We start from the raw sequence: 12,459 nt of genomic DNA, 5'->3' as shown, positions 1-12,459 counted from the left end.
TGTGTGTGTGTGTGTGTGTGTGTGTGTGTGTGTGTGTGTGTGTGTGTATCCTTGAGTTCAGGGATAGGGGAGAGACCGATGAGTCAGCTGAAGGCCATGAGAAGCCTTTGTGAGGAGAGGTGTAGGGGCTGAGCTGTGCCTGGAAAACTTAAGGAGAGGTGGAGAAAGCGGAATTTGGGTCAGTGTCATAGTAGAGAGAGAGAGAGAGAGAGTGTGTGTGTGTGTGTGTGTGTGTGTGTGTGTGTGTGTGTGTGTATGCAGGGCCTCAAATGCCAGAAAGAAGTCAAGGAGGTGAGAAAAAGATACAGATGTTCAGAAAATATATAAGCCCCCATCCTCTATGAAATTGCTATTACCTGTGGTGAAAAATGGGTACACCCTTTGTTAGAATGAATCCTTGAAACTCTCAGGTGTGTTGATAACATTCAATGGAAGGCAGTCTCATTTGGAGAATAAATTTACAAATTCCTGTCCGGGGCTGTTGGAGGTATCTGTCTCTTGTTAGCATCGGATTTTGATGGATGAAGTTTGGAAAGAGATGAGCTTCCATTCATTTAGGTTGTAGTTAGAATAAAAGCCCAGTCATGCCTACAAAGCCCTGGATGGGCTGACCGCTCTTCCCCTTCTAACTGGCTGTCTTCCAGGCCATTCTTTCCCTCATTCCCTGAGCTTCAGCCATACACCACCTTCTTTCTCTGTCTTCAGTGTGCTAAGCTGTTGCCCACCGTACATTACCCTGGCATTTACTGTGTCGTCTACCGAGAAGACGCTTATCTTTAGGCTCTTGGGCAGAGCAGCTCTTTCTCACCGGTCCTGCATCAGCTCTGATTTCACTTCCGGAGACCAAAGGCTCCACCTCGTACCCCACCTAGAGTGGTGTGCTCTGGTCCCTTGGCATTCACCATCCTATCACCCTCTTTCATTCCTTAAAAACCCAAGGAGGGCTCTGCATGGTATTGTTGGTTTATTATCTGTGTCTTCCCTTCGGAGTGGTCATGAGGACGGGAACCTTATCTGCCTGCTTACCGTCATACCCCCGCGTGTAGTAGGTGCTCAGTAAAGTATATGTTAGATGAGTTGGTGGCAGTGGGGTCTCCATTGCGCTCAGGGCCTACAAAGCTCGCATTCTCTCCCCCTCCTGAAGAGCTGAACTGTTAGAAATGCAGGAAGAAAATGGAGAATGGTACGATCTGGGGTGGCCCATGCTACGATGGCATTATGTTATAGCACGTCTTTTTTCCTTTGTTCCTCTACGAAGTCTTAAGAACTTGGGAAACAACACTGCTCAGAGGGATGTTTCAAAGAGATGGACTTGGAGGGGGCCATTGTGTGGGTTGGATGGATGCTAGTATGTCAGGAAGAGCTGATGGGTCTTTTCTTGCTGTGTTTCTATGTTGTAGCCATTGTGGAATGAAATGACTATGAGCCTAACAAGCTAAGATCTGATGTTTCTCCAGCCTGCCCTCTGAATCCTTTCACACACATTTCCTGTCGCTTCCTCGTTCCCTTCTCCAAGTACCACTGGCTGAGTATGCCTGCCCCCTACCTATCATGATACGATAGCCGTGGTTAATTCAGCAAAAGAAATTTGATGAAACTGTTACTTTTTCCTCCTCCGTGGGTTTCTGACGGGAGCACCCCTCTGGCTGACACTGTCCGAAAGCTGCCTGAGTTCTCAGTTTTGGCTAGCTTGGCTTCCAGGGGCCTGGTTAAGAGATTATCCAGTGTGTGTTCTTCAGCTGCCTAGTTTGGGTTTATAAATGAAATGTTACAATGCTTTCTTCTGTGTCATCAGTACGTGCTAACAATAAAATGATACATCCCTTATTGTGCTGCTGGGATGGAATTTATTTGACTCTATTTTTTTCAAAGGATCTGTGGCGTTACCACAGGGCAGAGCAGGCAGAAGATTTCTGTTCGCTCGCCTTCCGCACATCTACCCTTCCTGCCTTCTCTTGTTATTGTGCTAGAGACCCGGGCTTCTGCTCTGCAGGCCACCACCACATGTCCGTTAGCGTAATCATTATCCACACAAGGAGGTGATTTTCCCATCTTCTGATTATTAGTCATCTGCACTGTCTAATTCTCCCTCCTCCTTCCTTAGCACTGCAGTGACAACACACATCCCTGCCAATCAGACATGAACATCGAAGGAGCCTGGAAGAGAGGCTACACGGGAAAAAACATCGTGGTGACCATCCTGGATGATGGCATTGAGAGAACCCACCCGGATCTGATGCAGAACTACGTGAGTGTGTGCTGTGGTCGGAACCCCCTCCCTCCTGGGAAATAACGGGACGCGTGTGAGGACTGTCAAGAAGTGGGGATACTACTAAAAAGGGCAGCTAGCAAATACAGTAAGCTCTGCGTATTCGCTTCCATTTTACAAAAAGTTGCGCCCTCTTGAGTACAGGGAGGTGAGCTACTGCTTTCAACTTTCAAGTGCCTCTGATGTTCTGATGACAAAAAGTAAGTGATAAGGCAGCAGAAACCCCACCCCCACCACCATCTGCTCCTGATAATGACCACTCTTCTCAACGACTCATCCACAAAGCCACGCCACACACTCTGTTTCTTTTGTGGAGAAAAGCGTACTTAGAACTTTGCTCAAGTTTTTCTACTGGTCTCTTTCTCTTTTTTTTTTACTCCCTTTTTCAAAGGACAATAGTGATCAGCCTCCTACTAGTCCTAGGAAGCAGTCAGTTCCCTCTCTTAAGAAGGAACTGTGATTCCAGGACTCCAGGAGGATGTCGGATGTAGGATGAGCCCAAGACCACAGAGTCCACGGAACATTGGGGTCAGTTTCTGCCCCTTGGGCCTCTGGGTTCCATCTACCACTGTGATATCTACTGCCTAGAAATGTGTCAGTGATCTCTCTAAACTCTACCCTCCAAGCTCATTCCTTCCATTGGCTTCTCCTTTCTCAGGTCACCTGAGAGGGCCATATTATCTCTCAATATGCCATTCTCTGTCGGCTCCAAATTTGTGTTTCCTGACACCTTAGTGTTCTCTCTAAAATATTTCTTCTCTTATAAAGAGCCTGCAACGATCCCCTATTATCTGTAAATACAACTCTGATTCCCATAAGGGCTCAGCAGAAAATCCCGTGGATCCCACTCACACCCATGTCTTCTGACTTCCCCTCAGACCTCTTTTCTGGTGATGACTGTTTCCACCCAGGAACACTGATATCACCACAGGACGCTTAAACGACAGTCACTTTTCCCCCGCACCCTCCTCTCTTCCTTCCCGATTCCTTTTAATTCCAAAATTTTGGCCGTGTTGAGGGTCCCTAAATTATATTTCATGTTGGTATTGAAAAAATTTCTCTTAAAATCAGTGATTCTCTAGCCGCTTACAGTTTCCTCTCCCACCCCTGAAAATACAAACAGCTCTAAATCATGGTGAAGTCTGCTTTACTTCCCTTACAGGACTCTTACTGACCCCAAAGGAGGAAAGTCATGGGCCGGGGCGGGAAGCTTTGCCCCGTGTTTACAGAGGGGACCCACAGAGAATCCTGAGCTGTATAACTGGGAAGACCCCGTCTCCGCAGATTTTTGTCTTCTATATTCCAGTTCATGGTCATTAAAGGAGGCACTTCAGCAAGCCCAGCCCACCACCCTGTGCCCTGAGCTGCCAGAGGATGATGCGGCAGGCCCTGCCCTGCGGGTCCCTCTGTCCATCAGCACAAAGGACTCGCCATCCCAGCATGCTTGCTGCCTCAGTGGACACAGAGCGGCCCTGGGGGACATTGTTCTGGGCTCACTCAGAGTGGACCTGACCTTTTCCTTAAGGCCAAGTTTCAGAGACCAGGGATATGATGCCTTCTTGAAATCTGATCTCTCTCTCTCTCTCTCTCTCTCTCTCTCTCTCTCTCTCTCTCTTCGTCTACCTCATCATGGGAAGGCTTGGTTTCTGGGCACCACGGGTATCCCCTCCATGTCTCCTCTGCCCCCCCTTCCCTACTGCTCCAGCTTCTCATGAAACCATTTTTAGAGAGTGATCACCATATTCTCTCCAATGTTCCTTTCTTATTTGCTCAGTCTCGCTTAATTCATGATACTGAATCTCAATTTTCCTGAAGAGACTCCGTTTTATCTTTACAAATAAAATACCTCCAAGCCCCTTCCTTGGTGCCCCAGAAACTCCCACTGGCTCACAGTGACCCATATTTCTGACCCACACAAACCCCCAGTGTCACCTCACACTTGAAGCTTTCCTTACAGTCTTCCCCCCGTCACCCATTTTGTGTCAAACATTCAGCCAAGAAACTTCACAAATTAATTTTTTACAATGACATATTGAAACAATTTCCACCAAATTAGATGACTTTTCCCGAAGGTTAAAGAGAGAGAGAGAGAGAAAGAACTGCACATTCATTTCGTTCTCATTTGAACAAAACGTTTGAGCGGCCGCTCTCACCCTGCCTCCAAGCACACTCAGGCATTCACAGCATAGAATTTGAGAGCTAAGAAGAATTTTCTATTGGTCTCCTCCTTCAAGAGGGGAGAAGCTGGAGCCTGAAGGCTATACTGATTGAGCCCAGGTCGTATAAAGAACAGAAGTGTGGGGACCTGCCTCCTAGCAGAGAAGTCTTTCTGGTCAAATACCACAGTGTGGTATTTATGGGGTGTTCCTGCCCCCCACCAGCTAGGAATATATTTGATGAAACACAGACGGCTTTAACCTAATTATGATTGCATTCTTTGCCTCTTTCATTTTTTCCCCCTTGAAGGAGAATTCTCTAGAACATATCTGTGTGATGAGCAGTAGCGATGCTTCTCAGTTGTCCTGATGTTGGAGCTGGTGAAGTGTAGGGAAGAGCACATTGGATGGGGTCACGGGGCACATGGCCTGGGTTCCAATCTTGGTTCCACAGGCTGGTTTGCTTCATGCCTTTGACCAAGGTTCTTATCCTGTCTTGGGCCTCTGTTTCCTTATAAGTAAAATTCGTCAGTTATACTAGATACACACCATTCACACTCTAGTGACCAGTATGGGGGGCTATGGGGGGCCTTTATATGAGAAGCAGGGACTTACCTACCACCTTTATATGTCCTGTGTATTTTGCATAATTTCTCCAGACATCAGACTCTATGTACTACACATTATTTTCAGAAACAAGAGTCTTTGATAAAGCTAGAAAACACGTTGGCTTTCACTAAAACCGAAACATAAAACAGTCTAAATTAGTTCTACCTACTGTGACATAAACTGGAGTGAAGGTATAAGCCAGTAATTTCTTTTTGGAAATTTAGAACATCAAAAGAAAGAAATGTAGAAATTTGGAGGTGTTTCACAAAAAGCAGACAGACAGATCCAGCTTTGGCTTCAGAGATGCTTTTGCCTCATTTTGAAGCCTTGGCCTAGAATAAAACTTTGTTCATTATTTTGGTTGGGACAGAGGATCATTGGGTATTAGTAAAAAGTCTGAATTACAGACTCTTTTATAGTAGATACAACATCTGAAACCAGACAGCTATTGCCTGATAGAGATACCACGATACCTAATATAATAAATTTCTAATACTGATTTTTAATCGGCTTGCCAGTTATTTGTGAATTATCCTCAAAAATCTTTGGATTATAAGGAATTTACACACTCCAGAAATGAAGTAAGGAATAGAGAGAGAATCCCTGGAAAATAAATCACTTTGCTTCTAGAGAGTCCAAGAATACTTCACTGAAAAGGTGGTCACTGGGGACCTCTTCAGAGGCATTGAATGAGAGGTCAGTTCCAGAGATGAAGGAAAATATGTTGGCAAGAATGGTCTGGGTTCTTCCTTGGTCTGTGGAGAGTATTTTTTCACCTTAAGGAGGAAAATACAACAGTGATTATTACTGAACAAGGCATCCTGACGCCACCGAACCATGAATGTATTATTTAATCTAATTACTCTCTTGAGGAAATGTGTTTAAGAATGCATGTGGCTCCATGTTAATGGCTAATTACTAAACGTCTGTCTCCTCTTGCTCACTCCTCTGTGGCCGTAGGATGCTCTGGCGAGTTGTGACGTGAATGGGAATGACCTGGACCCAATGCCTCGTTACGATGCAAGCAACGAGAACAAGTAAGGCCCGGCTGAGGGGGGGCTGGCCTGTGGCTGCCAAGGATTTTTGTTTTCTCCTCTTGCTGAGGGAAGTATTTTCTTAGAAAGCCTTGGTAACAAATGATCCATAAATTTGCTCCAGGGGGAACAGGTGTCTTTTCACTGAAGCTTCTGGGTAATAAAAAGGGTGGTCTCCATGGTAAGAATGGTCGCAGAGAGAACCCTGGGGAATGACTCAGCATTTCCATATCTTGAGGGCACAGCTGGGGAATATTGCCCCTCATGAGCTAATTGGCCAGTGACCCATTTTTGGGGATGGGGTGCTAAAAGGAAAGGCAAAACAATGTGTACGCCAAAAGAGTTACTTTATTCTGTTAAATTCAACAAATTTCATTGACTCCTGTGCTTGAAGTCTCTGCCAGGGGCTTTCTTACTAGCTGCTTTGTTCTTCTGTTCTGCAGTGATTGTATTTTCTACTAATACACGTGAAATACCTGTAAGGTTTGCCATGTACAGAACCTATTACCTTTCTTATCTTCACATTCAAGAGCCATAGAAACTCATTTAAACCACTCTTCCACCCTCCAGTTAGTCCGGTAGTTCTTGTGAGAGCAGATGAAAATGCACATCCATTTGATACCATGGAATATCTTAACATTCTTCATAAAATAAATGGGAGTGCTTTTTCTTGCTTAAGATGACCCAGATTCTTTAAAGGATTAGTAGATATTTCTAATCTCTAGATCACATTAGCTTTTTTCCTTTTACTCCAAAACTCCTCCAGTATAATGCTGTGATTTAAATGCTACCATTTCGATTTTTACTTACATGTTTTAGTCTGGAATCTCAGAAGTAGCAAAAAGAGGTGTTTTGCCCATTTATTACGTGCTATTTCCAGCCCGTGTTTTTCTTTAGGAAAAAATTTCTTAGCAAGTATGATTTGATTAAGTCAATAAGTTTAGATAAAACCATCTGACCTAGATAATTGTGACTGCACATGGGTTTTTTCCTTCTTTTTTTTTTTTCCTCTTTTCACCATCTACAAAGAAGCCTCAAAAAAGTTACTGTGGAAAGCATGCTGTTTGCTAATAAGTCGGTAAATGTTACAGATCAGATTCAATGGTGAAAGCATTAATGCATAAATTGATTTTGATAGAATTTTTCAGAGGCTTCTAAACAAAAAAAGAAAGGGACCTAAATTAAACTGGATAATTTTCTTTCAGTCCTGGCCATTGCTGTCCAGATTACACTGCTTAATAGTTATAGTAAATTTCACACCAAGGGTCATAATTTGAGACAATGCAAGCTAATGCCTGAAACACTGATGAAGAATCCTGAAGCTTCAGTACCAGAAAGTCACCACTGATAAATTTCGATATACAGTTCATTCTGCTATAGTGCCACATAGCCTTCCTAAAAACACTTGCGCTCTGCAAAATCTAAAACCGCCAAGTAATAAGACAGTGAAATTTGAGCTCAGCACTCAAAAACTTCATCGGTGATGCACACACAAAAAATGGTAGGGACCTATTTAAAAACAATAGCCCAGTTGTATCCATGTTAAGTGGTTACAAAATATGTAAAATTATAATAAATGCGCCACTTTATCTTGAGAAACACCCGAAGTTTGCTTGTGGAAGTGTGTGCGCATTACATCTGCTCTTACATATGAATGCGTGCCGCTCTGTGTGCAAGAGAAAAAAAGAGGGGAAAAAAGAGATGAAAATTTCAAAAAAGAACAAAGAATAGGGAGGAAAATTAATCAGTTGAGAGGCGAGGGGAAAATTAAGCAGAGTGGAGGACACCCCCCTAGCCTCCCACCCACTGCCCAGGATGACGTTTGGAATCATGGCAACTTGCCAGTTACTAAAGATGGAAGGTGAGGTACTCGAAATCAGGGAGTAGCAGCGGCAGACGTGGACAGGTGTGGACTGTGGTGCTTTTCGGGTGTGTAGCTGTGTGGGTTTTGTGTATTCCCATGGCGATGCATTTTCTACATTCACTTAGAGTTTCTGGGACAAAACTGTGCATCAACACATGTAAATTTCACATTATGCTTACAGCGATCTCCAATACATCAATGGTATAGGAAGAAATTTGTGTTTTTGAGGCAAGCATATAGGAGAACTGTACGATACTATATGCATCAGTTTGATTTATTCCATCAACATCTGTAGAGAGCAAAAAGGGACAGGAAAGCTACAGGAAAGACTAGATCATCATAACACCCGAAGTATTTGGGGGCAGGATATTGAGGGGCAAGAGGGGCTATAGGTAGAAACCAGTAACGTATCATAACCTGTAGGCAGTGCTGTCTGAATTCACATATGGTGAGTTTTTGCACTGAAACTCTCAGTGGTGACGGTGACTGTTTTCCAGGGCGTGTCAGACGTGTGACTAACATCGCTAACCACAGAGGCTGTGCTTAAGCTCTTAAGCTCTTTGAGTGTTGGCTTTGATGGCTTTTTACAGGCTGCCTTAAAAAAAAAAAAAAAAAAAAAAGTATCCTTTGCAAGTATTCCTTTCAAACCTGGCTCTCCCCGAGACCTCTTCTTGAGAAGCGTCGCCATAGTCCTGCTCACTGTGGCATATTCTGGTGTGTCCTGTTTTAACCCCTTCTAAGTACTGTCCATGGTTCACTGAGTGCAGTGTGGGTTTGGTTATTGGAGCACACAGGCATTGTTCTAGATACGTGCTTGCTTTGTAGTCTTGACAGTGAAATATGGCATTTCCAGAGGTACAACACCAGCATCCCCTACCTCTGTTTTATGAGCGTGACCTGGGGCAACAGATGACCCTTTACCTCCTCTCAGGAGTGCCACCTGATGTTTTGTTGGCCAGACAAGCCATGTACTCAGGCATTTGGGGTTAAGATAGCCTCTCTGCTCATTAGACCGTAATTATAGATGTGATTGATGGATCTGTCTTTAAGCGAGATAATTCTGTTTGAATAGAAGTCACGTGGCATCAGGAAATTAGCAGTGGGTTTGTAGTTCAGAAGAGTTGACGGTTAGTTTTGGTTCTCCTTAATTAGCTTTATAATCTTCGGGCCTGAGTACTCTGAGCTTTGACTAAAGCTTTGTTGTTGTCTTAATCTCTAAAATTACTACAATAATGCTTCCCAAGGTTAGCAGTAAAATACCTAAAACACCAAACATACGACGGACTACATATTAGGTGCTAGATAATTTATAATTGTAATTACAGCTGTTATTATAATTATGTGTTCTATTCCTCTTTCTGGTTCTTGATAAATAACTAAAAATCACAATCATCTCAAAATATATGTGCCTATGAACATTTCAAATGTAATGTAAGACTTAGAGGTCTTTGTTTATTTCCAAGGTTAGAGGTTTCGGTAGGTTTTTCTGCTGCTTTAGGTGATGAGAGCTGTGACTCATTCAGTAAATGAGTCAGTAAATCTGCTTTTCTGCAGTTCTGTTTCCCCATCTCCTTGAGCAGAGCCACGAGTCTTTGAATTTGACGCAAGAGAGTGAAGGGGAGAAATTTCTAATCCTCGTCAGAATGAAGCAGCTCAGGTGTCTGCTCTGCGAATACCTCCTCTTTGTATGATCTGACCAGTAGGCTTGAGAGTGTGTCTGGAATTATTTCCTGCTTAGCTACATCTGTTCATTCATTCCACAGGTATTCACCGAGACCCTACTTTGTGAATGGCTCTGCCCTAAGTCTTTGGGGTGGGGGTACGGGATGAAATAACTTGGGCTCCGAACTAATGGATTTAATTGGTAGATGACTTGAGAAACTTTAATGCCTGATGGGTTTTAGTACTAGGAGAGAAAGCACTCTCAAAACTCCAATGCAATCATCTCTCTTAGACTGACATGATTACATTTCTAGTGCTAAAACTTTGGGGTGACAAAAATCACTGCAGAAGTACAAAAGTTGTAAAAATTCCTTTTTTAAAGATTTTATTTATTTATCTGAGAGAGACACAGTGAGAGAGGGAACACAAGCAGGGGAGAGTGGGAGAGGGAGAAGCAGGCTTCCCGCTGAGCAGGGAGCCCGATGCGGGGCTCGATCCTAGGACCCTGAGATCATGACCTGAGCTGAAGGCAGACGCTTAACGACTGAGCCACCCAGGTGCCCCCAAAATTTCTTTTTTGTCACTTTTTCATGTCCCCCACATAACAGGTGCATAAAGAAATAGCCTCAGTGGAGGAGACCATAAAAGCTGTCCTTCCGTTCGGCTTTGTCTCCATTCAGATTAGCTTGTCGAATAAAGGTGACTGCATTGTTCTAGGCTTAAAATAGAAAATGCCTCCCTACAAATGAAAGAGTCTCCTGGCATTTCATACCACTACTCCTATTTCTGATAAATGAATTATTGATGTCTGAGTTAGAGCTTCCCTTCCCTAGGTTGCTTCTTGTTAAATGTTCCCTCCATTTAAAAGTCATAGCAACATATTTAGTGGGAGGTGAGAGCACACATTGTATCTTGAATGGGTGATATGTGGGCCCAGAATCTGACTCCTTTTGAAAATGAACCAATCCATTAGTTAAAGACTCATTTTTCAAAAGGAATTAATTTTTTTCATTTTTCTTTCTGTTCTCTATTTTCAGGAAGATTTAAGCAGGGTAGATGGAAGCACATTTTTTTTCTGATTCTTTAGTCTACTTGCACATATCATTTCTGGTTTTAAGAATGTATATCGCCATGTTGTAGAAACCAAAGTGCACGTGGCCTTCTCTTTCTCATCCCTGCAGATGAGGACTGTTTTCAGGAGATAGTGTTCCAAAACAAAGCCAATGATTGTAACAAATGTTTTCTAACTGGAGTTAAAATATTTTCTCTATATTCTAGAGGGGAAAAAAAAAACTTTAGATCAATGACCTTATCTTGAGATCCATAACCTTAACAGGTAGAAACCTTATTTATTTAAATTTTTTACTCAAGTATAATTAACATATAGTATTATATTAGTTTCAAGTGTACACTATAACGATTCAACAATTCTATACATTTTTCAGTGCTCATCAATAGGAGTGTACTCTTAATTCCATTTATTTATTTCACCTCTCCCCTTACCCACCTCCCCTTTGGCAACCACCAGTTTGTTCTCTGTATTTAAGAGTCTGGCTTTTTGTTTGTTTCTTTTTTTTCTTTGTTCTTTTGTTTCTTGAATTCCACATGAGTGAAATCATATGGTATTTTTCTTCCTCTGACTTATTTCACCCAGCGTAATCCCATCCAGGTCCATCTAAGTTGTTGCAAATAGTAAGATTTCATTCTTTTTTATGGCTGGATAATATTCCTGTGTGTGTGTGTGTGTGTGTGTGTGTGTGTGTGTATCACATCTTGTCATCCATCTATCAGTGGACACTTGGGCTGTTTCCGTATCTTGGCTATTGTGGATAATACTTCAGTAGACATAGAGGTGCATGTATCTTTTTGAATTAGTGTTTTCATTTTCTTGGGGTAAATACCCAGTAGTGCAATTACTGGATCATACGGTAATTTGATTTTTAATTTTTTGAGGAACCTCCATACTGTTTTCCACAGTGGCTGCACCAGTTTGCATTCCCACCAACAGTGCACAAGGGTTCCTGTTTCTCCACATCCTCGCCAACACTTGGTATTTCTTGTGTTTTTGTTATACCTTCTGACAGGTATAAAGTAATATTTCATTGTGGCTTTAATTTGTATTTCCCCAATGATTTGTGATAGTGAGCATGTTTTCATGTGTCTTTGGCCATATGTATGTCTTCTCAAAGCAATCTACAGATTTAATGCCATCCCTATCAAAATACCAACATTTTTCACAGAACTAAAACCAAATATTCCTAAAATTTGTATGGAACTACAAAAAAACAAACAACAACAACAAAAAAAAACCAAAACCCCAAATAGCCAAAGCCATCTTGAAAAAGAACAAAGATGGAGGTATCACAAGCCCAGATTTCAAGATATACTACAAAACTATAGTAATCAAAACACTATGGTACTGGCACAAAAAGAGACACATAGATCAGTGGAACAGAACAGAGAGCCCAGAAATAAACTCACGCTTTTATGGTCAACTAACCTATGACATAGGAGGCAAGAATATACAGTGGGAAAAAGACAGTCCCACACGTGGGACCTGAAACCATAAAATTCCTAGACAAAAACATAAACAGTAATTTCTCTGACATTGGCCATAATGACATTTTTCTAGGTATGTCTCCCAAGGCAAGGGAAACAAAAGCAAAACTGAACTATTGGGACTATCCCAAAATAAAAAATTTTGCATAGCAAAGGAAACCATCAACAAAACAAAAAGGCAACCTATTTAATGAGAGAAGATATTTGCAAATGATGTATCCAATAAAGGGTAGATATCAAAAAAATATAAAGAACTTACACAACTCAACACCAAAAAAACAACTAATGGAATTGAAAAAAAAAAAA

The 12,459-nt window shown here is 42.2% G+C and overlaps 1 protein-coding gene across 8 annotated transcripts in view; it reads left to right on the top strand.

Annotated features, from left to right (window-relative positions):
* PCSK5 (proprotein convertase subtilisin/kexin type 5) overlaps positions 1–12,459 on the top strand; it is a 465,096-nt gene that overhangs the window by 122,115 nt on the left and 330,522 nt on the right. For all 8 annotated transcript variants that reach the window (XR_012374027.1, XR_012374026.1, XM_073878061.1 and 5 more), the window contains exons 4-5: positions 2,105–2,248; positions 5,995–6,071. Coding sequence is in view for 6 of the 8 variants with exons in the window: in XM_073878061.1 (XP_073734162.1) it covers positions 2,105–2,248; positions 5,995–6,071 (221 nt within the window). In the remaining 2 variants the exon portion in view is untranslated. The remainder of the gene's footprint in view (positions 1–2,104; positions 2,249–5,994; positions 6,072–12,459) is intronic.

The sequence above is a fragment of the Callorhinus ursinus genome, unplaced genomic scaffold, assembly GCF_003265705.2.
Source record: "Callorhinus ursinus isolate GAN/ISIS: 27379988/994484 unplaced genomic scaffold, GSC_fseal_2.0 scaffold28, whole genome shotgun sequence".
NCBI lineage: Eukaryota > Metazoa > Chordata > Mammalia > Carnivora > Otariidae > Callorhinus > Callorhinus ursinus.
This window is presented reverse-complemented; position numbering and strand designations above follow the sequence as displayed.